The 23,542-nt window shown below is 40.7% G+C and overlaps 1 protein-coding gene across 1 annotated transcript; it reads right to left on the bottom strand.

Annotated features, from left to right (window-relative positions):
• Positions 1–483: 483 nt before the first annotated feature.
• riok2 (RIO kinase 2 (yeast)) lies at positions 484–4,874 on the bottom strand. The gene is made up of 10 exons (XM_029439762.1): positions 4,642–4,874; positions 3,930–4,068; positions 3,729–3,845; positions 2,997–3,172; positions 2,775–2,863; positions 2,472–2,663; positions 2,278–2,370; positions 1,645–2,079; positions 1,309–1,408; positions 484–889 (listed from the first exon to the last, which is right to left on the bottom strand). Exons 1-10 carry the CDS (start codon positions 4,705–4,707, stop codon positions 728–730), a joined length of 1,569 nt encoding a protein of 522 aa, XP_029295622.1. The 5' UTR covers positions 4,708–4,874; the 3' UTR covers positions 484–727.
• Positions 4,875–23,542: the final 18,668 nt, after the last annotated feature.

Genomic DNA, 23,542 nt, shown 5'->3' with positions numbered 1-23,542 from the left:
GCATCAGTTGAGTCGTGTCCGTGTGACAGAGCCAAGGGGTATACGTGTCTATTTCATGGTCAAAGTGTTGTGTTTTGGAGCAGCATGTATGTTCCCACATACTTGTGTGAGTCCCTACTTTTTTGATTGGTTGCTGGGAGGGTGGAGGTAGCGATCTATTCAAACTACCATAATAGTTGGGAGACCTTTGGACCACGGGAGTTTAGCATAAATAAAAGCTCTTCATGAACTTGCATTGTTTGATTCTTGAATCCCCATTTTAGTCACTCTATCAGCAGTAAACCCGGAATGAACTTGAAACTCCAATAATGGCTTCAATAGGTCTTTTGTAGCCATCTTGGGGGTTTATATAAGAGTATTAACTAAAAAAAGAATGTTCTCAAAGAACATGTCAAGTACAGGTGTATATGTCCGGACAGTTTCTTTTTTTATTAAACTTATTTCTTAAACCAATCTTTTGAAATAACAGAGGGACACACCTTATCAGTAATGTTTAAAAGGGTTTTATTATCAAACATACAGCTTCATTATAAGTCGTCAATATATACATTAGACTGTATGTTGAACGTGATAGTTCACTACAGTTCAAATAGAAAACTTGACATTATGGTGACTTGCTAAAATCATTCAGTCCGTTTTCACTCTTGTCTCGTGCATTTCCCATAACAGTAGGGAGCACAAAAAGTATGTCGACATGAATTCCGTCTGTCCATCTCTGCCGTGCCAGTTATCCCCAGAAGGAGGCGGTCTCCATACTAGACTTGATGTTATCTTGGTGCTCTCTGGTTGATGTGGTCACCAAGTTGGCTTCTCCCTTCTGCAGACGTCTCCTCTGTGCTGACTTCTGCTGTTTGGAGAGCTGCCTCCGCACCTTCTGACGGACTATCTCCTGCAGCACACACACAAAAAACAACGACAGCAGGTTACTACAGACGAATGTCTTTTTAAGGCAGACACAATATACATTATTTTACAAATACAACACCACGTGAAAGCTCTTTTGCAACACCTACAGGACATTTCAGTATTTACATATGATTTATTTTCATTATTTATTATTGTATGCACTTTAATGTATTTATTTAATTTTATATGGACTTATTTTAATTGTATTTTGAACATACTGTGTTGAAATTGCCGTATTGTTTGTAAATTGGTTGTTCAATAAAGAAATGAATAGAATAAAATAAAATATAAACTTTCGAGTGAACACCTCAGTCAGTTTATTTTGTAATGGTAGTGTGTCTCACCTTGACCCTTGTATAATGCACATGACTGCAGACATCTGTGTGTCTGTGTTTTACTTACTGGTGGTATTGTAGAACAGCTCCCGATGCTTCCCATTGTGCAATCACTGTCTGTCCTCGTCCTCCTGTGTTCTGCCATGTGTAGAAGACTGTCCGAGTCTCTGCAAACACACAGAAATTAAATCAATTATGGCACATTTCACAGAAGATTACAAAAGAAATTCACCACTAGGCATGTTTTTAAACAACCCTGCTTACTTTGACACAAATTCTGCTATATTTTTATTAAAATGTCTCCTAAATGTATCGCATTCATGTCTAACAGACCTACAGTTATTTGCTGGTGGAGTATTCACACTTATCAAATGTGCTTCAATTATGCCAACTTGTGTTTTACCTGAATGGTTTGAAATCTTTGTTGGAGGTAGAAAGGTCTGCCAGCTCTGGACACTCATCCTCTGCCTCATTCAACTCTTCCACTAAGTCCTTCTCTGGCTCGTCATCCCTTCTCGCAGTAGATGTCGTCTCAGTCTCTTTTTGTTCTTCCCCTTTCTCACTCTGCTCTTCTTGTATGTCTGCATGCGAGTCGCTGATTTTCAGACCTTCCAGTTCCAGCATTGCATGTTTATATTCCTCCACGTCAACATCCTCCTCCTCTTTTTCTACTTCCTCGTTCGTTGACTCTTCGTCGTCGCCTTCCTCTTCGTCGTCATCGTCCTCTTCATCATCTTCCTCATCCTCGGGTCCAGCTGGGTGTAGCAACGCAGCATCTCTCTCCATATCTTTGGTGAAGCCGCTAGCTGAGACTTCGACATCTAGAGAAAAAGACCGCCTGTAGGAATAAACAGTGACGACAGAAGAAAACGCACGTTAATAAAATCAAGTTGTTCAATTTCATAACACAGAGCAGACAACATGAGGTCTTTCAATGGCTGCTAAAAAAAAAGCTTAATGTACACTTCTAAAAACAAGAACACCAACATCATTGTGTTTCAGGAGTTTTATTGCAACTGAAAATATGAGCAGTTACCTGATGTCTTTGAAGGTTGGGTAGAGCTCGCTCTCGTAATTGTAGCGTTTGGCAAAGTAATCTCTGATACATTTGACATCTCTGTCAAAATACCTATAAACAAAGTTAGGAAAAGTGAACAATGAATAAACCTTTTATTTGTTTTGTTCATTTTAGGCATTCATTAATTGTTTTATTTTATAACAGACACCAACCATTCAGCATTAAGATGTGAGGTGGACACCATTTGAGGGAAGTCAATCATAGTTATGTGGTCCTGGTCGTCCAGCATGAGGTTGAACTCGTTAAAGTCTCCATGGATCAGGCCGTGATCGGCCAGTTTGACTATGAGCTCCATGAACTCATTGTACAGGGATGATGGATCCTGCAGCTTATGCACCTGACACCTGAAAGACATCACACAAACAGTACAAACTGATTATATAAGGAACAGAGAGTAGGAACAATGTGCTATTACTAGTGTAATATATAAAGAAAGAAGGAAGGTGTTTACATACAGTGGATATCCATTGATGAGCTCCATCACTATTGCATGTCTGTTATAATCCACAGGTTTGGGAACGGGAAAGCCCCGATCATACAATACCTGAAAAATTAGGAGATGATTTAAAAGATGCAGCACACAAAACTGGATTTCTAGTGCACATCTTGGGAATTGCTGGGGACATTTTCTTTTTATTCCAAATAACTTTGATACGTTCTCTGATTTGATCCATTACCTTCATGTAGGCAAACTCCTTCGTGGCAGAAAGGCGAGAGAGGTAGAGCCAGGACATGTTCTTCCTGTGTTGGTGGTAATCTCTCTTGTTCTTCAGGTTCCTGAAGGAGGTACGACCCAATCTGTGAAGCTTCAGAGCATACTGCTCGCCGTTCGGACTAGCCACAATATAGATATCTACAGGAGGTGAGCACAAACAAATATTTCTATTAAGAGTGTTTCTGACCATGGCTAAGCAGCCTGGAAACCTGGAAGAGGACAGATGTCATTTACATCAACACCTAGGGAATCATCAAACCAATTTATTTTAAAACACTCAGTACAAACAAATTGATGAGTATTTCTTGAAGGTCAAGGTTACTTCTGATTTTCACAGGGTCTGTTACCAGTCAAATTAATTTACAAAAGTGCTGAAAATAGTGACATACTATTTGAAATGTCCTGTTAAGAGTAAACAGGTTTTAATTATATGATTTCATGACATTTTCTTTTTATACATTTGTTTAAATGCTAGGCCTACTATTTACAAATTAGTGTGCATTTCTCTGGGATGAATCTAAGTTTAGATAATAAGTCTTTGCTGAGCTGAACCATTATGATATATACAGTACATATCAATAAATAAAGAACTTTATGCCATTGATTTAAACTGAATCCCGTATGCCAAATGAGAGGTGGTTATGTGAACGTATACAGACTATGTTCTACATTATGCAACTTTTATTTTTCTTACCTGACTCTTTACCAACACCCATCTGGTTGCCAACTGAAATGATCACTTCTCTAGAGCACAAGGTCTTCAGAGCCAAGTAGTCATATCCTCCATTGTTCAACCTGTATCCCTGCACACCTGAAATCAACATACACATGCCACATTAGAAATGAGATACCAGGACAAATGAGGTTCAGCAAGTATTCCTGTGTGTTTTCTTACTTTTGCTGCGTTCATAGGCCACAAGTTTGTGTTTGACAAGCTCTCTGAGGATCTTGTTGCACCCGCCGTGTTTGAGGCTAGCGATGGAGGACAGGAGACTCACTGGAACGATCTCATGGTTCTTCATCCCCATCTCAACCTGTGTGAGGTGAGTTCACAGGACGGATCAGAAAAGATTGTGATAATTTGTAATCGTATAATTATATAGGATTCTAGGTTTGTTTTTGTATTTTTCAAAATCCTATGTAAACTAATTTTGATTGACTATACGTACGTTTAGTTTCTATATGTAGCATTCATGGAATACATATTCTACAGAATACATATTCTACATAATTAAAATTGTTACAGATATTATCACAAAAATAACATTTATCATTCAAAAAAAGATTTCCAACTCCATCTTGACACCAGGGAAGAGATCATGTACAGACAGATAACATGGAGGGGGACAGAGACAAACGGTCAACACTGAAGCCAATATTGCTTGTTGGCAAATGAAAAAATGACCCCAAATCTCTACAATGACAACACTAAAGTTATTTTACCTGCTGCAACGGTGACATATCGTCATGCAACAGTTTGACACATAATGAGCTACTGACAACATTGGTGGATGTAGATAGCGTTAGTTCACGTTGGTTAGCTAGCTTAGCACAGGCTAACTCAGCTGGCACAGAACAGTTAGCTTCTTAGCTAGCTCGCTACTTACCGCTGTGAGGACTCGGAAGTCATCTCGAGATAAGTATCTCAACACCACGACATTCAGCTTCCCCATGTTTACACCGGATAACAAACAATTACTGTGTTTAGAGAATATTATCACTATTACTTCTTAAACTCAGTCGTCCACATTTTTAGTAAACACACGTGCAAGGCGGAGGTTAGGGGAACGGAGAGAACGTCACTTCGGGTTTACGTTCGACGTCATCTTGACGCACGGTACCTTGAGCCCTGCAACCATGGATGTATTAAAAGAACGGTTTTACACTTTATACAGTATGTTAACTAAGTTTGTGCACAGGATATTGTTGAAATGGATTAATAAAACAAAAAATAGCATAAGCATTAACAGCACATATACAGTAGTACATTTACTACCACCTAGTCACTAGGTGGTAGTAAATGGTCAACTACTGTATATATGCTGTTGCACTAGGTCCTAGTGCAACAGTGGTGAAATTAAGTGAGTTCTTCCAACACAATTGACCTTTTCATAGACATTTTAACTTGTCACGCACAAATGTAACTATTCACATGGTCAATAGCTGTATTGCATTAATTGCTGGAGCTATCTACAATGTTGTTGTGTACCAGTTTAATTATACAAACTAATTGTATAGACTACAGTATGCACGATACAAAAAACCCCCCTCATACTTCACCATTTTGTATGCTACTAACATGACCACAGATTTAGGTGACTTTAGGTCATTCCCTGCATATGGTTTGTGGAGTGCACATAATACAAATATATTGGGTTGTTGTGTGGATGTTTGAGTTTGTTCTAAAATTATTATTTATTGTGTATGTTGGTTATATTTATTCAATGGTTGGCTATTATTATCTACTTTTGTATAGTTGTATTGTTTCTTGTAATCATGATAGATCAGCAGTGATGTGAGTCTGTGACAAGTTTCCTCTCAGGGACAATAAAGTATATCATATTGTTTCATAAAATGAAGAAATATATCTGAAGCAATGCTTTAGGAAACACTGCATCATCCCATTATAATGCGAAGGTCAGGTGTGTGTGTGTGTCTGTGTGTGTGTATGTGTGTGTGTGTGTGTGTGTGTGTGTGTGTGTGTGTGTGTGTGTGTGTGTGTGTGTGTGAAAGAGAGAGAAAAGGTTTCTGTTGCCATAGCAGCTGCATTTTGTGCATTCTTGGGCAGGTAGATTCTAAACAGAGTGTGTTTATGTGCGCGTGCTGGGAGCAGAACCGATTGGTGTCTGTCACAGGGCAGTCCTGAGTAAACACGCACGCACGCCCGCACGTACGAACCCCCCCACCACACACACACACACACGCACACACACACACGCACACACACACACACACGCACGCACGCACACACACACACACACACACACACACACACACACACACACACACACTGTTGACTCAGTGGAATTCCTCCACTGGTTTATTTAACATTCTGTGGTTCAGCAAGTGCCTGTGTCCAAAGAGAGGCCAGGCATGCTGTGTGTGCGCGTACACAATTACGCAGAGGTGTTTTACTGACCTTTGTGTTATATTACTGTAGACCCTCAATTAAATTGGCTTCCTTATTAGTAATTAATTTACTCCAAAGCATTGTAAATTTATAACCCAAGACAAAAGGACAAGTGTGCAGAGCAGAAGTGAGACATTGAGCTCTGTGTGAGTCACGCGATGTGTTTAAGTGCTCTGCGGGTCTCGTGAATGTTTGTTTCAAACAGTTATTCACACTCCCGGCTCTGCGTCATGGTTGTTTTCTGTCTATGACCACTCAGGGCTCCTGTCTGTTAACTTGTGTCGCTATGGTGTGCTGTTTGCATTAACAGCTCAAGCAGGTGTGTCCTGGGTGGTAAAATAAACATCCACAACCCACTTTATAAACAAATAGTGGACAAAATAACAGAGACACCTTACAATAATAAAACACCACCACAAACTAACCCAACATGACCACATAAGTTAAAGCCTTAATCCGTTACTATGTAGCACAGGAACTATTGCAGCAGAATGTATTAGATTGTACGTATGTCCACCCCACTGTATAATGTAATGTTACATGTATAATGTAAATGTAAATTGTAGGGAAGAACATGCCCCTTTGCAGGATTCGTCCAAATGAATGTCAATATAGTATGTTATCCAGTTGAATTGCATTAAGTTAGAGTTATCTGATAGGTTGTCAATTAATTGCAATTCCTATTTTGAAGGCTAGATGGCACTGTGACACAGGTGGATTACTGTAGCTGCTAAACTGCTGTCTTTTGTCTCATATAAACCTTTGTTGTCTCTGGTTTAAGTCAAGAATTGAAACTGAATAATTTCCATCCTGTATGTGCACCTGGCCTTTTGTTTGAACTGAAGTGTCTTTGTGATATTACGCAGACACGTGGTTCTAACAGGGTCAGTCCTATGATTACAGGATGAGTGTTAAGAGAGCAGTGACATTATTGGCTGAACAGCGTTAACTGAATGATTGGTTTTGTCATTACACTATATTGCTCTGTCCCACATTGTAAAAAAATACCATAGACGTTATACAACTGAAAGTCTTGACAGCAAAACAGGATTATAAACTCTCGCTTATACTCGACACTTATACATGCTGCTGATATAATTAAATGTATATTCGTTAATTAAATGCAATCATTTCAGCAGACCACCCTTCGACTATAATGATTGTAAAAGCATTGAAGGATCAGAAGGATGATAAATGAGTTAACTGTATGCTAGTTTATTATTCTGCGGATATCATAATAATTATTTTGATTCTTAATAAGATAATTGTCATAAAAGTTCTAGTTCTAGTTTCTGAGAGTGCACACATTTCTGTGTGTTAAAATCATAGACATCTTTCCTGCACATCTCATCTGTATTCTTTCTACTATTTCTTCTCGTATTAACTGCTGAAGGCAAATGAGAGCACATGATAACCTTGATTGGATACTAGTAGTAATAGGCCAACTCTGATTTTGATTAGATTATCACATCGTCCTGTAACTCATATTCTACGGCTTCAATAGCATGACTACTTTAATGTGATGTTTTAATGGTTTCGAGTCTAGGTAGAAGTCTGCGGAGATATGATAGATTCGGCTGATAGGCTGAATGTGTTTCTTACTGATAAAACTTGTGATTTGCTCCTCTGGCTCTCAGCAGCTGCAGAATGAGAGTCTTGAGGCAGAATTTCTTGTTAAACAGCCTATGACAGACAGGCGCAGTCGTGTGTTTCACTGAGTCTGGACAGTTACACACAAGCACAGACCAGAGTGACCGATGGTGTGTTAAGCGAGCTGGGGAGTATAGAGGGAGAGTGTGGACGCGCCTGTGTGTGGAATTATCTGGAACATAGCGGAACGGCCATTCCTGCATGCGCGTGCACATAAGCACACACATACATACACACTCACTAACACACAGTGAGATAGTGTCTACTTTCCAGATGTGTGTGAGGGAACTTTTTTGCCATGCTTCAACACAAAGCAGCTCTCTTTTCAGTCGTCATACCATTCCATCTTTTACTCCCTCATCTCTTTTTTCTTCTTCTCCCCAGTCTCGGCTGTGGAGAATCCAAAACATCTGATTACAAAGTGGCCATAATGTTTCGAGACAGATTCTTCACCTTGTGTGTTTATGTGAGCACCCATGTGTGCCTCAGATGTATTGTTTAAAATGTGATGACCCCATCCATCTTTTTGTGAATATCCTCCATGGACCTGGAGTAAATTGGGATCCTTTGATTAGAAATTAATGAGCCCCTCGTTAGCCTAAGATGAAAGTGAGAGCTGGGTAGGTCAAAGTGATGAAAGGACCTTTGCAGTACTGACTGAAGTGAAGTGATCTCTACATTTGATGTAGACGTAGTGTATCAAAGCTATCAGCCCTTCCCCCTATTATTTCATTCACATGAAGAAAGGCATTGCTTATGATGTTTTAATAATGCATAAAAGCTTAAAAGTGGTAGCATATGTACCACTACTATAAAGACCCCAACATCTATAGCTATTTTACAAATATGTAGAATATGAAAAAATATGTGTTGAAAAGTATGTTTTATAGGTTCACACAAATTAGGCAACTGAAAAAATCTCAATTTACCGCTGAACAGAAAACGTCAATAGTCATGCTGTTACTATATTGTTTACTTCTCGACATATTTAAAGATGTTTGTAAAAAGATGGAGAAAGATTTTCCAATGCTGTTTTTAAAGGGTTGTTTATGTCAGTACCGTCTCTTGGTGTTTGAATTTCCTTTACTGTGTTGCTGCAGAGTGTGCGTACTGTAGGATCACGGGAGACCTGCCCCCATCAGCCCACAGAGGATGTCTGCTCCACAAACAGCAATGAACAATTTTGAGGGTAATACACATACACACACACACACACACCTAAACACACACTCACAGTGTCAGCCTGTTAAATTGCTTTCTTGTTGTTTTCCAGCGTTAAGCTTCGGGGAGAGAATGCTAAATTGAGGCAGGAATTGGAGAAGCTTAGGTAGCTCTCCAACAACAAGCGTGGGCTTTGTTCCTAGGGTATCATCGCTGTGCCTTTAGCCAGCTGCTGTGTGTTTGGAAACATCACATTTGATTAGATTAGAGAAGAGGAGAGATCTACTTACTCTGCCTGTTCTGCTGCAAGTCTCCTAAACAATAATCTGCTCTCAGGTGCCGGTACAAGCAGCAAGTCAACGAGGAGCCTGAGGAGAAATATGAGGAGGAAAGGCATAACCTGTTCCAAGCCCAGCTGATACAGCTTGAGAGACAAGTACACACACATACACAAATTGCCTCAATTAGCCCTTTTATATGTGTGTGTGTGTGTGTTGCAGTGTGGGTATGGAGGAAGCCCTGATCACTACCACACAAAGAGGTACATATAATAAATACATGGAAGTTCACAGTGTACAGCTTTTACAGCTACATTTTACAGACAATAATTTGGCATGAATTGTATGCAGGAATGAATTAAGTGTGCACTGTAAGCTAGTCACATATCAGATATAAAGTTGGTCTCTGTGCGAGTTAAATATGCACACAAAATGTATGTATTGATAAAATCTATGGACATAAATCAGTATACGCAATGTTTGCAACTTGGTTTTACCTCCATGGTTTACTGAATATTTATCATACTGTTTGTGTATATGTGTTTGCACTTGCCATGCATGTGTATGTGTGTAAGTATACAGTATGTGATGTATCTTTTTACTGCTTCTCAGTCTGAGCTGACTAGACTGGCTGAAATGTGCTCTCCAATGTTAGTCAGGCAGGTTGGCAACGCAAAGGAATAACAAGGTACCCGGAGGTTAGTTTTGCATAGAGACAAAGACTAGTTGGCAGAACAGTGTGTACACAAGGCCACATCCAGTGTTATTCTTATAGGATCCTGTTTGGCTGCCATTCTAAAAAGTTTTTAAAAGGTAGGTGCTTCTTATTTATAAATGCTTTGTGTGGTCTGCTTACATTAAGCCTTATACTCTGTCTGTGGGGCTCTATGTGTGCATAACCAGCAAGCTGGACTTCCCTTTTTAGCTTCAGTGGTTCATGCTCAACCTACCAAAAGGTTAATAATCAAGATTTTCTTATTTGGCTGAGCACATAATCTCATTAGGAAAAGGGGGAGTGTGAAAATGAGTCTTGAGTTTTTTTTTTATACGATATCATCCTCACATCTTTAATTGGCTTGTGTAAGGTTAAGACTTGAATTCAGGGATTTGATTAGGTTCATGACAATTTGTGGTTTTACTGGAAGATAAGTGCTGGAACTATTTCTTGGCTGGGCGCAGTGACTTATTTGAGTTGCGTCATCACTGTGAGGTTGCCAGCAGGGACGTGCACAGACATTTTTAGAGGCTGTTGCTGTAACCTGAAAACAGGACAAATATTGCGCGCCATGAGACAAACATGACAGGTTGTGCATTGTTTTAATGCACATATGGAGATTTTTATTCACAGAGCATCCCATGTGTTATCCCCTGGAGCCTTAAATGGCACTAATACCAAGTTTGGATAGCTACAGTGTCAGATGACAGGGGTTTAGGGCATTGCTTTGCGTTAGTTTTATTTTTGTTTGTTTTTTACAGCTCTGGACTGCACCATCTCTGTGTCTCGTGGTGGCATTTATATCTAAAATGAATACAAGTTGGGATGATATGGTGATATAAGATGGTCTAATTTAAGCAATTATGGACTACTCGTATTCATGCAACCACGACAGCAAAATATAAAACAATTATCTATTTGTTTTCCTCCAAAGGGGCAGCTCAGCCAAAGATAGCAAATCGGCTGTTGCTCGAGCATTTCTAGGCCAGTGCTTGGTTGCCAGGCAATCGGCAGAGACTCCAGGAAGTCACTGTGCCTGGTCCATGGGCCTGGCATAGAAACCGTCCCAGCATGTAATTCCTCCTAAAACCACAGATTTACGTTTTTACATTTCTGTTTTTTATAGGGATTAAACAAACAAGATAGAACATGCTAATAAGTGAGTTTTAGATGTGGTGATAGGCAGATTACATTTTTTTTTTAACCTATTTAACCTTTGGACAGAGCCAGGATAGCTGTTTCCTACTTGTTTTGTCTAACCTAAGCTAACAGTCTCTATGCTTCAAACAAAAGAGTAATCTCAATCTTCTCTTCTCACTCAAATAGTGTATTTTCCTAAATGGTGAACTATATCTTTTGGGTTACGTATGTAGTGATGAGGTATAAAAAACGGATGCAGTCAATGGAATGTCCTCACAAAAATATCAAGACAAATCTGTGTTCGTGTGTGTTTTTGTGTACGTCCATGTGTGTAAGTGTAAGTATGAGTGATGTAACATTGGACCTAGCCAGATAATAACATGCCACAGTGATATAGAAGGCTGCTAACTAACAGCAGTTCACAGATGATCCTCTCCATCACACACACACACACACACACACACACACACACACACCCCTCGCTTCTCAGACCCTTGTAATAGTTTCACTGAGGGATTGGTCCTGCATCAGTCACAGCACAGGTGCAAATGTAAAAAAAAAAGGTACAACCAGCCACCCACGTACACTCGCACACACATCATCTAGAGGCTGAACATGGCAGTGTATCACTGGAACAGGAAAGCGGCTCTTTATCTCAGAGGTTGTCGTTGTTCAGGCCATCAGATAGCAGATACATCTTGTGTGTGTGTGTGTGTGTGTGTGTGTGTGTGTGTGTGTGTGTGTATATATGTGTGTGTGTGGGCATGTGTGTGTTTGTGTTTGATTGTGTGCACATTTGAGTGTATCTGTGTGTCTAGTTTAATAGCATTAACTCCTGCAAGCGTGAAATGAGACAGTCTTCCACTATCTGTCTTTAAGAGCAGGGCTGAGAGAGCAGAGTGGCTGAAATGAACTGATGGATCAAGCAGGCTTATAGTCAGATGAGCCTGTTAGCTCTAATAGAAAGTGTGCTGATGTCAGTAGAGGGACATCTGACAGTGAACCACAAAGAATCCTTACATTGTAACTACTATATTCTTTATTTAATAGCATTTTTTCAGGTGGTAGCTTGATGTGATTTAGTTGCATATAAATTGTTATAGGGAACACTTTGGATGACATATTTCTGACTGCTAAGAAAAGCTTCCCTCAGCTCATTTCAAAATCTTTAGGCAAATGGTTTAGTCTTTGGGAAAATGACACTAGTAGTCACCAGGGAGGCAGCTAATCAAATGCATGTCAACAGACAGTTTTATTGTATTTTCCTATTTCAGCTAGTGTAGATCAATGTGTATTAGACTTCAGATTGGTAGAAGGAAGGCATTTTGTGTGAAATAGTGATTACAACACACGTTTGTTAGATTCTCATGAATTCAAACAAATGCTGGGAAACTCTTCTTGATTGTCCTGACAGCAGTCTTAGCCAGCAATCAATGAGATTACTTCACAAAACCCTGAACATATTGTCTAAGCCTCGTCTGCATGTCAGTGTGCATTCTAACTGCCAGCGATAGCAGATATCAGACTATCACAGAAGATCTGAATTTGTTTTTGGTTTTTTTCTGTTTGGGACTTGAATCTCACTTGTTGTGTCCAAATCCATCTTTGTCCCTGTATTAGCTGTTGCCTTGAGATCACACACACACACACACACACACACACACACACACACACACACACACACACACACACACACACACACACACACACACACACACACACACACCAAGACTGTGCATCACAGTAATCACACCGCAAGGGATGCCGGGTAATTTGGTTAAAGATGTCAGGAACGTAAATCACCTCCAATCAGTCCTGCTCTCTCATTGGTCAATCCTCCTACCTCCAGAAGAACTTCATTGGTCACTTGTCCACCCGGCTGTCTCCGTACGTCTCGAGCTGCTCAGCTGTTGCTCACTAGGACACATTGGGTATGAGACTTTATTCAAACTCTAGTATAAAAATCCAAACAGAAACAACATAACTCAATATGATTGAGCCATTTCATGTGAGAAGAAAGAGACAGGTTGTTTTTCTCCTAAAGGAATAATTAAACACATTTGGAAGTATTTATATTAGTTTGCTTGATACCATGTAAAGAGTGGTATCAATCTTCTCATCTAACTCTTGACAAGAAAGTGAATTAGCGCATTCCTCAAAATGTGGAACTATTCTTTTGTGGCTGCCTCATTGTTTTGATAAAGCATGCAAATTGTAGCAGAGCAATCAGGGACCCTACAACACAATAAATACGGCGTAAATAAGTGTTTCAAATTCACTGTGTGTGCATGGTTTAATTGCTTTGTCACTTCAGCTGCTGCAAGATGTAGATATTTATTCAATTTCAAATAATTTCCACACTCATTTTGAAGAACAGCATTAAAATTGCAAAGCAGTTTTTCTCACTTATGGTGCATAGATTGAATCAAATATTGTGATTAATTGTACTCTCTGCCAAAAGTTTCACATTATAAAACACAGGTGGTGAAAAAGTTTTAAGCCCTTGACTATAATTTTACTGGAGAATATTTTTCTTTTTCTGCTGTATAGTGAAATGATGTGTCAGTCTTGTCAACTGTGCATGCACGCACACGCACACACACACACACGCTTATACTATACACACATACTTTAGATGTTCAGGGCTTTGATTTGCACTACAGGGTAGACAGCTAGAGATCTTCAAACAATACCTGGATAACACTCTGACACCCTCACTGCATATCTAGTGCTAATGATTACTTATTAAGCACAATACACACACACACACACACACACACATACACACACACACACACACACACACACACACACACACACACACACACACACACACACACACACACACACACATACACATTTAGAGGCCTGAGCTCAGACTTAATGATTCTGTGAACGCTGCACATCTCACAGCATTTTCCATTCGCTCTCTCTCCCCTCGGGCAAGGACCTTCATCACACCACCGACCATTGATTGGGACAATACAATACACAGCATTAATAAATTAAATGAGTGGATTCAGCCAATAGAGAGAAGACACACACGCACACAGGTTGAAATATGTATGACATTCCGAGAACGTCCGTCTGAGTGTTGGGTGAGTGTTTGCTTTCGTGAACGGGGGTAGCAGGGGAGATGGACAGTGAAAGGAACATACAAATGAACAGCCACCCACGGGGAAAATCATCCCACCTTGGATGTTTCCTGCACAGGGTCCACTCTGTGTGAGGCTGCGGTTCTCAGTAAATATTCCTGGTATGTGTGTATGTGGTAGTGTACACTCTCGGAGGGGGGGGGCGGGGGAGAATTGCAGTGAAAGAAGAGACGCTGTTTGCGTGCGTCTTTTTGTGTGTGTGTGTGTGTGTGTGTGTGTGTGTGTGTGTCCTGTCCAGGTGGATGTATTCTAGGTCAGGCTGTTTGTCAGCGCTGAGACCAGATCGATGTAGCTCTAATCTAAAGCAGTATGATGTGATTGATTACCTCATATTCTGAGGCCCTGCGCATAGACCTCCACCCGGTGTGATGGACACACACACTAAGGTCAATTCATCCAAGCAAAATAAAAGATTGGGATGAAATGAAATAAGATCACATTGGTTGTGCTGGGCACAAGGCTGGACAGTCTATCCAAGAGGGTCAGGAAAGATGATGAGAGCAGAAAATGTTCCTTGATACCATCTTTCATGTGTGAGATGTCGATGTGTGTGTGTGTGTGTGTGTTTTTTCTTCTGAAATTGGTTTTCTTTAGCTGCATTGGCTGTGCTATGTTTTTGTCTTCGAGTGTTAATGTAAATGTGAGAGTGCACGATGTTGACAAGAAGTTTGTTTTCGTAAAGCCGTGGAGCACTGACAGATGAGAAAACGGTTCCGTCTGAGTGACTGGAGGAGTGTGTTAAATGAGCAGAGCTGCTTGGCCCCCACAGTGTGCCAGGGTGTTTGCATAATTGTCCATGTTTGAAATGTTAATGACACCTGTAGGCTATGTTATAGTGAGTCTGCTTGTATAAGTGAATAAAATGAGATAGTGATGTGTGCACATAATTGTGGGTGTATCTGTGAGTTACCAGATTTTTTATCTGTGTGTGTGTGTGTGTGTGTGTGTGTTCTTGTTTAATTTGCTCTGTCTCGCTGTGTGTACAGTGTGTGTGTCTGTATTTGAGTGTGTTTTACACACTTGGGCTTCAGCCTCTCCTCATTGACATGCATGGTGTCAGGAACCTCATTTGAACTACTGGTAACGGGCTTTGCTTTGTTTGCCTGCTGGGCTTTACTGCCCTGCCTCTTCTGAGAACGAGCATATTGTTTTATAATTCACCACGCCTCCTCCTCTGAGTCCTTCTCATTTTCACTGAGGATTGAAGCCTTCATATTTCCTCCTCTTGAAGTAAATACAAACTTTAATAATTAACATGTTTACACCAAAGTTCTACTTTAAAAAGCACCAAGCAATATTCTTATATAAAAACGTGTACATTGAAGTGGGGCTGTCTATGGAGTCTTCTAATAAATTATATAAAAATAAGTCCCTCAAGCAATAGTTTGACATTTTGGGAGGGATGCTTATTAGCTTTCTTAGAGTTAAATGAGAAGATTGTTACCTCTCTCATATCTGTCAGATCAATATCAGGCTACAGCCAGCAGCTAGCATAACATCTTGAAACAGCTAGCATGGCACTGTCCAAAGGTACAAATTATGTCCTTTGTTTAATCAATACAATCAGAAACTTTAGGTATTTTCACACGTACGACAATTTTACAGAGGGTTATGTGTGGGCCTGTATCTTTACAGCGGTCTGTAAGTCCTTGGCAACCAACCTTGCCAGAAAGTCACTACTTCTAGCAAACAAATACTGCTGGACATAACCCCATTCTTTTGTACGGATTTAACAAACAAGATATAACATGTTAACTGGTGAACTTTGGCGTTTCCAGTTGTTATGCTAAGATAACTGTCTCCTGGGTCCAGCTTCATGACACTGTCTCTCCCTCCCCCCTCTACACGTTACATTAACCTGTCTGAGACACTCCCACTTCTCCATCAGCGGCCGGCACCACAGCATCATTCTCTCCAGGGAGAAGGTGATTGGTTGCAAACTTGCACTGACTATTTTGCACTTTTCTGCTACTACCACAGCTCCTCCACTTTTAATTAAGATATACTGTACACATTTTTTATTACATTCGGTACATAATATTTTCTATATTTATATTTCTTGTACACAATTTTTAAATTTGTATTTTATAGAAGTTTTCTTCTTAGTAATATTTCTGTATTTGCTCTTAGTTTTAATTTCTCCTACTGTGTTTATGTTTGCACCATTACACACCAAAGCAAATTCCTTGTATGTGAAAACCTGCTTGGCAATAAACCAAATTCTGATTCTGATAATGAACAAAGAGAGTTGCAAATGTTATCGAACTTCTCATCAAACTCTCGGCAAGAAAACAAATGAGTGTATTCCCAAATGATTCGAACTATTCGGTTAATGTTTATGGTATTAACCTTGAATGAGGGCCTGTTTGCATTTGTCTTACTTGGGTTCAGGTGAGCGCAGTCCAAGGCCTCACTACGCCCTGGGTATTATCTCTACAAAAAAAGCCATTCACACACAATTGTAAAGGTGTGTTAAGGTCGGATCGAGAGCATCAACCTCCAGTATTTTGTTTTTGTTGTTGCAAAATCTCTCAACTGGATTTTATTTGTGTCCCTTTATACCCAACATTTCAATTAAATTCTCTTGACTGCATCGCATTCAAGGATACATGTTTGACGCCTTTCATCTTTCCTCACAGAACTATGTGGAGTATTTTCTGTGACTGTATATGTTTAAACATATGCTCTACTTCAAACACAGCATTACAGGAATCCTAACACAGCTCAGGTTCAGCCACACTCCCTGAGGTAGAATATGAGCGCCTCTTGGCCTAAATACATATCTCCCAGTCTGCCCTATAGCTGTGTAGCTGTGCAGAGCAGCTCCCTCTCAGCCTAACAGGACCACACTCACCACATGCAAACACACAACTGAACAGACATTGCCACTCTGCTGGATTTATCACAGCTAGTTTCAGTCGCCAAATGTGTGAACCACTCCCTGTCTATCCCCCACTTTCTCTCTTTCTCTGTGACTCCCCTCTTCCCCCGTTTTGGACCTGCCTCCATGGCTCCAAATTGTCGTTTTATCTCTCTCCCATTTCACCCCATCCCATCCGTCACTCTGCCTCTATTGCACCATGGGAGGAGGAGGATGGTCCTTCATGTTGTGCCCGGGTTTGCCTCTCTGAAGTAACTGTGTGTGTCTGTGTGCTTGCATGAGGGCATGAAAGAGTGAGAGAGAGAGAGAGAGGGAGCATCTGAAAACACCATTACAGACCAGGTGTCCTTCCATCTGTGCTGATCAAAGTTCACTTTTCCATTCTCTCTGAGTCTGTCTCTTTCTGTCACACCCATCCTGTCCTCACATGACTCACATCTACGCAAAGACAGCTGCTACAGGGCAGCGTGACATTACTGAAATGACATTCTGCAATTGCGAAAATGAGTAAAAGCGAAGGAAAAGGGGGGATAGGGCAGAAAGAGGAGGGGTGGTGTTGAAGAAAGAGGGAACGCCAGAAGGAAGAACTGGCTGGGGGGCAGAGAGATAAGAAACAAAAGAAAGAACAAGATACAAAGGGATGCCACGGAGGGAAAATAACCAGTGTTTTCAGGGATTGAGATTAAAAAAACATACAACAAAGCGGTTTTTATGTGGAAGTAGAAATTAGTATTTGCAAAAACAAATGGTGTATAAATATTAAAGCTTAGGGGAAGAGCAATGTGGCAGAGGCATTGGTTAGGTCACCACTGCTGATATACATGCAATTTAATGCTTTGTTTGATGTGTGTGTGTGTGTGTGTGCATCTCAGGAGAGCCAGAGGAACCTATATAGTTCAGGCTCACCATTAAAACATGTCTGAGGGCTGCAGGAGGCAGCTGAGCCTCCCCCAGGGGAGGACAGCTCACTGCCTGGATGGATGGACGGATGTTTACGTGGATGTATGGATGGATGACTGGCAGATGCTGTGATGGATTGTCAGGTGGACAGACTAATGTAGAGATGTCTACCTGTGCAGTAGATGGATGGAGAAACATGATGTTTACTTAATATTAAGCTTCAAAACAGATGTCAAAAAATCTGTCATTTACAATGCTGCAATTTCAGAATCATACCACAATGTTAACTGCGGCAGCACGGTTGATCCACAGCGGAGCATGAAAGTGGCAGTCTATGTTTTGTGGTGATAAGTGGCCATTGCTGAGTTGTTGTTTTTTTGTTTCATTGCACTTTCTAGAGATTAAAAACATGTGCAAACAAAAACGTTGTAGTTATGGTCTTTTTTCTTCATTTCCAGTTCCTTCATGTATGGTATGTTTTTTTTCTGTTTAGTCATGTTGGCTATCAGTAGTTATGCCAAATATCAATTTCTACCTTTAGTACTGTACTGCTGCTGCCACAATTGCTTATTGCATCACTTTCCCCCCCGAATACCAATCTTGGAACAGGCTACACACAGGAGGAGTATGCACAGGTTGTCTCTACTGTGATGCATTAATCAGCAAACAAAACTAAACTTATTACGAGGATCCCTTGAGGGCTTTGGGGAAGAGGCTTAAATATTGCATCTCTACCACTTCTCCTACATGTATTCTTTATTACTTGTATATTTTGGATTAGTCACATCAATTTAACTGGTCTCTCTGTTTTCCTGGAGGACTGAATTGATTGTGTGTGTGGGTGGGTGGTTTTGAACGTCCCCCTTCTCTGTTTTGAGACCAAAGAGCCACATTATCTGCTCAGGCCATCATTCATGTACACCCACCCCGCACATCACCCTTCTTCAGCTTTTGTAATATATGACCATGCACTAATAATGATGTTGTTTGTCGTTATTCCCTGCCACCTCCTCTTATCTGAAATTTGTTTCTGTGTTGTCAGATATTCCGTGATATATGTGTCTGTTCTGATTTACTCATGGCCTCTGGTTCAGCTGAGGCACTTAACGGCTTCCTGTCAATATTTGACACAAACCAGTCACACAGACCATTGCGGGCTGTATCTGCCTCTAAGGAACAAGTTAAAAATAAAATGTTCAACTTGATTTTGTTGATCAGTGGGCATGTTTACGCCCTTTAAATATAGGGGAGGTGATTATGCTGGGATGCTGTGAGCAGGTCTTCCAGCTGGTTTAGCAATAGTAGGAAGTCTACAAATCAGCGCTGATACACCTGGAAGCACTGAGATGAGAAAAAAGGTGCACATGCACATTTGTCACACAAGCAACCAAGCTTGCAATGACACACTTTACCCCAACAATGGCAGCCGGCCACTTGACCCACTTTTTTTTGCCTCATCTGTTTAAGGGTGCAAAAGTCTCTCCTACAACCACCAAACCCAGACACTCTAGCCTCAGACCATCATGGTACTACACGTGCAGCTCGGAATCGTGTCTGATATCTCGAGACTCCCAGCAGCTTCAGGTCACCCAGAGGCCAGCCAATCAGAGAGCTTGTAGTAAAGTCCTCACCAGACCCCCCTGGCAGAACCAAGAAGCATAACAGTGTATCATCTTAATCAGACAGACATCTGGAGAGAGTGAGTCTGGAGCTCCTACATTCATCCGTCCTACCTCTGGTTTTATGAATGGTGTCAATATCGGTTATGTTGCCCTTTGTGTTAAACACAACACCTTATTTGATCTGAATTATCCCACACTCGAGGGAGCAAAGGGAGGTTTGAGAGAGAAGTCTCGCTGTCTCACTGTCTTTCTCTCTCAGAGGTAATTTAAGGAAACGAGCAGCACTTAAAAGCTATGAGCTCTGGAGTCAGACGTCTGGATGTATCAGCTCAACCATGCATGTGTGTATTTATTGTGTGTGTGTGTGTGTGTGTCTGATTGATTGTGTAATTCTGTGTGATGTTCTGTAGCAGGCACCTGCACTTTTATGGGACTGACCTCACGGACACACTCTCGCTGCGCTCCAGCTTTAGAGCACTCAGTATGTTGTGAGATGGAAAAATGGTCCATCTCAGCCTGAAGCAGAACAGTTTGTTTTATTTGCCATCATTGTGCAAACAGGTTATCTCATTCACTTCTACACACTCTAGTTGTTCTATTTAGGTGATTAAAAAAGCAGTGAGATGAGGCTTCTTGAAATTGTATTGTTAGTTGAGAGGTTTCTGAAAGAATACTGCACCCGTTTATCATAAAACCCCAGTACATTATTCCACATATTGTTCTTCCTTGTCGAAACCTGTTGCCTATACATTAGCCACAATGATTGGCAGTTTGGTCAGAGATTTGGGTGTGTTATGCCCTGCGCAGCTAATGTAGCCTCAGGGCGCTAGCCTCAAGCAGAGATAAGGAGCAGACTAGTAAACTCACTTCCTTTTAACTCCACACCCCCACGATTCATCCGATTTTGCAGCTTTCTCTGGAGCATAGACTTTTTTTTAAAGAAGTGAACGTAGTCAGCATGGCGTCACCCATTGGTTTGTGGACTACCGTTTTATGGAGTTATGCATTGATAGAAGTGGCCAGCTAGCTAGCTTTGTAAGCATCTGTCCATCCGTCATTCACGTTCTGTGATATTAATTGGGATGCCAATTTTGGAAAAAACAAAACATGCTTAAAACGAAATGTACATACGTGAAAAAGCCGACTCCTTAGCGTTTCTTTTACAACCAAACGCTGAACAATGCCATGGAGGCGACGCTGTGATAGCGTCTTGTCAATCCCAAAATAGCCCCGCCCTACAGCATACCCTGTTTTATTGTCTATTTCACTCTAAATGGGACCACAATTTACTAAATTAACATTATGCTGAGTTGAAGAAGACTCGAAACAAGCGATTGACTTATAAACTCATTAGGATAATAAACCAAGTGAGAAAGAATGGAAAGAATGCAAGTTTAAGGCACTTACGCATTGGCTTCACTTTTCAGACCCGGAGGTTGCCCCTTGCTCTGGAGCCACAAAAAGCTTTATACAACTTTTTTCCACATGCATTAGTAGGCTACTGCCCATGACCTGTAAACACACTTTGAAGTGTAAAATGAGTTCACCTTCAAATGAAAGTTGCAATAGGACATCATCTGGCCTTATCGGTGTTTGACAATGATTGTGCATTTGATTGCATTTACCATTGTTTTCATACTCGAAAAAACTTTAATAGGAACGTTTGTCGTGAACATATGCCCTGCAGCAATCACTTGGGACCAATCACTGCAATTAAAAATCCCATTATGGGGGAAAGAAAATTAATTGCTGGGATCTCATGGGAATTTAATTATTTTTTTTACTACAGCAGCCCAAAAAAGGTACAGGATAAGCTTTGAAATAACCATGATTTAAAAAAAGAAATGCTGCATCAATTTTGTATGTTTCATAAAAATAGGACCAGTAGTTTTGTAATTAATGCACAGGTAGAAAAAGATCTATCAGTCGTGCTCAGCGTGGGTGCAATTAATACATTCAGTGTAATTGGTCACGGTCTTTTATTTTTCATCACATTTGCATACTAAGATGCATTGTGTTTGTACAACATTGTGTAATTGTCTGTTGATCTCCATTTGTAAGCATTCCCAAAGGCTAATATAATCAATTTAGCGTTAGTTTCCTTTTCAAATGTCAGTCAGTCGGACTGTCTCTCAGTGGATCAGAGAGGCAACATGTTTCTCCTGCTCTGTTTTCATCCTGAGATGTGGCACCTGGACATTACACTGCCCTCATTTAGCCCATCTGCCTCCTTGAGCCTCCTCTTTAATCCTTCAGTTAATCTTTTATCCAACCCCAGTTCAGCATCTCTACCTGTCTGCCTCCCTTTCTTCCCCTACGTCTATTCTCTTCCTCTGGTTGTCTGGGACTCTTTCAGTCCCTTACATCGCTGTCTTCCGTCTGACAGCCTCAGACTGGAAACAAAAGAGAGGGTGGAAGATAGAGGCAGAGAGATAAAACAACAAAAAGCCAAGTGAAGTCATACTTTCAGCCTCACTGCTTATTTCAACCTACTCTTCCTTACGCTGCTGTCCTCTCTTTTGCTTAATGTTTGAAAGAGCTTTTATTCCACAAATTCTCTGCGCTCTCATGAATAACACATGAGCATAAGCAGCAAACTCTCTCCCTTTTTGCTTTATCCCCACCACACACACACACACACACACACACACACACACACACACACACACACACACACACACACACACACACACACATACACACACACACACACACACACACACACACACACACACACACACACACACACACATGGATACACGGATACACGCTCTTACACACACTTCACTCACAGATGGCCTGGTCCAGGTCATTTCCTCTGTGGATGGAGGATAACTGGATTTAACAGTCTGTTGTGTTCTGTTTTGACAGATCTGTTTATGGACAGAAAAAGGCAAAAACAAAACCAGCTAATAAACTGTACGGTGTGTGTGTGTGTGTGGTGTGTGTGTGTGTGTGTGTGTGTGTGTGTGTGTGTGTGTGTGTGTGTGTGTGTGTGTGTGTGTGTGTGTGTATAAATCTTCGAGGATTTTTACGTCTGCAGCAGCAGAACCGCTACTGATGATACACACAGTTCAGTAATAGTGGTAGTAGTTAATAGCATATCAACCACCTCATGACAGTGTAATGTTTAGTTAATGTGTTTAGCAGATTATTCCATTATGGACCTTTGTGTTTTGCTGAGAAGACATAATAGTGTTATTTCTCATTTCTGTCACTGTGTGTAGTTACCATTTCCTCTTGCTTTATGTTGCACACAGTCATCCATGCATGTTATATTACTCTCTTGAAAGCTATTTTCCTATCAACTCTGATAGAGTTTCCAGTGCAACTGCCAGCGCTGTTTAAAAGTCAGACATGTCATTTTGCAGAAAATGTTTCAGCCTCTGAAAAGTAAATGCACTACATGCCTTTGGAGATGAATGAATAAAGTTCCCCAGCAGGATGCTTGTATCCATAAAACACTTTTTGAAGTTAATAGAGAGCTATTTGGCACTGGCGGTTGTTCGTGTTTTTATAATTTTCTGTCGACAGAAGTGTTTTTTAGGGTACAAAGCGGGATTCTGTGTCATTTAAGCACCTGACGATTACATGACAGCGTTTCTCTCCAACTTTTTTACAGTACACACATACTCACCATTAAAATTTAGAGGGCGTAAGTAACATCTAGGTAAAGCTGACTATTGGATTTAGCTTTTAGCAGGTGTGTGTTTCTATATATGTGTGTGTGGTAGATCCAGGTCTGCCTGTGGTTACACGGAAATAACCAAGTTGGCCAATTAACTGAGCGTGAAGTCATCAGCCCACACAGACCCGTTGCAATTTTAATGCCCCCAGGCTTCAAAATAAACACACACATGCACACACATACACGTC

The sequence above is a fragment of the Cottoperca gobio genome, chromosome 9 (genome assembly GCF_900634415.1).
Source record: "Cottoperca gobio chromosome 9, fCotGob3.1, whole genome shotgun sequence".
Classification (NCBI taxonomy): Eukaryota; Metazoa; Chordata; class Actinopteri; order Perciformes; family Bovichtidae; genus Cottoperca; species Cottoperca gobio.
Note: the sequence above shows the minus strand (reverse complement) of the source record. Positions and strands in the feature narration are given on the sequence as shown.

What these genes read in the sequence shown, in the direction of transcription:
- riok2 (XM_029439762.1), bottom strand. Translation starts at nt 4,707, where the DNA reads ATGGGGAAGCTGAATGTCGTGGTGTTGAGATACTTATCTCGAGATGAC. An exon ending in CTCATCAATGGATATCCACT is followed by an intron (nt 2,664 to 2,774) that starts GTATGTAAACAC and finishes GATGTCTTTCAG; the next exon opens with GTGTCAGGTGCATAAGCTGC. An exon ending in GCTGTTCTACAATACCACCA is followed by an intron (nt 890 to 1,308) that starts GTAAGTAAAACA and finishes TGTGTGCTGCAG; the next exon opens with GAGATAGTCCGTCAGAAGGT.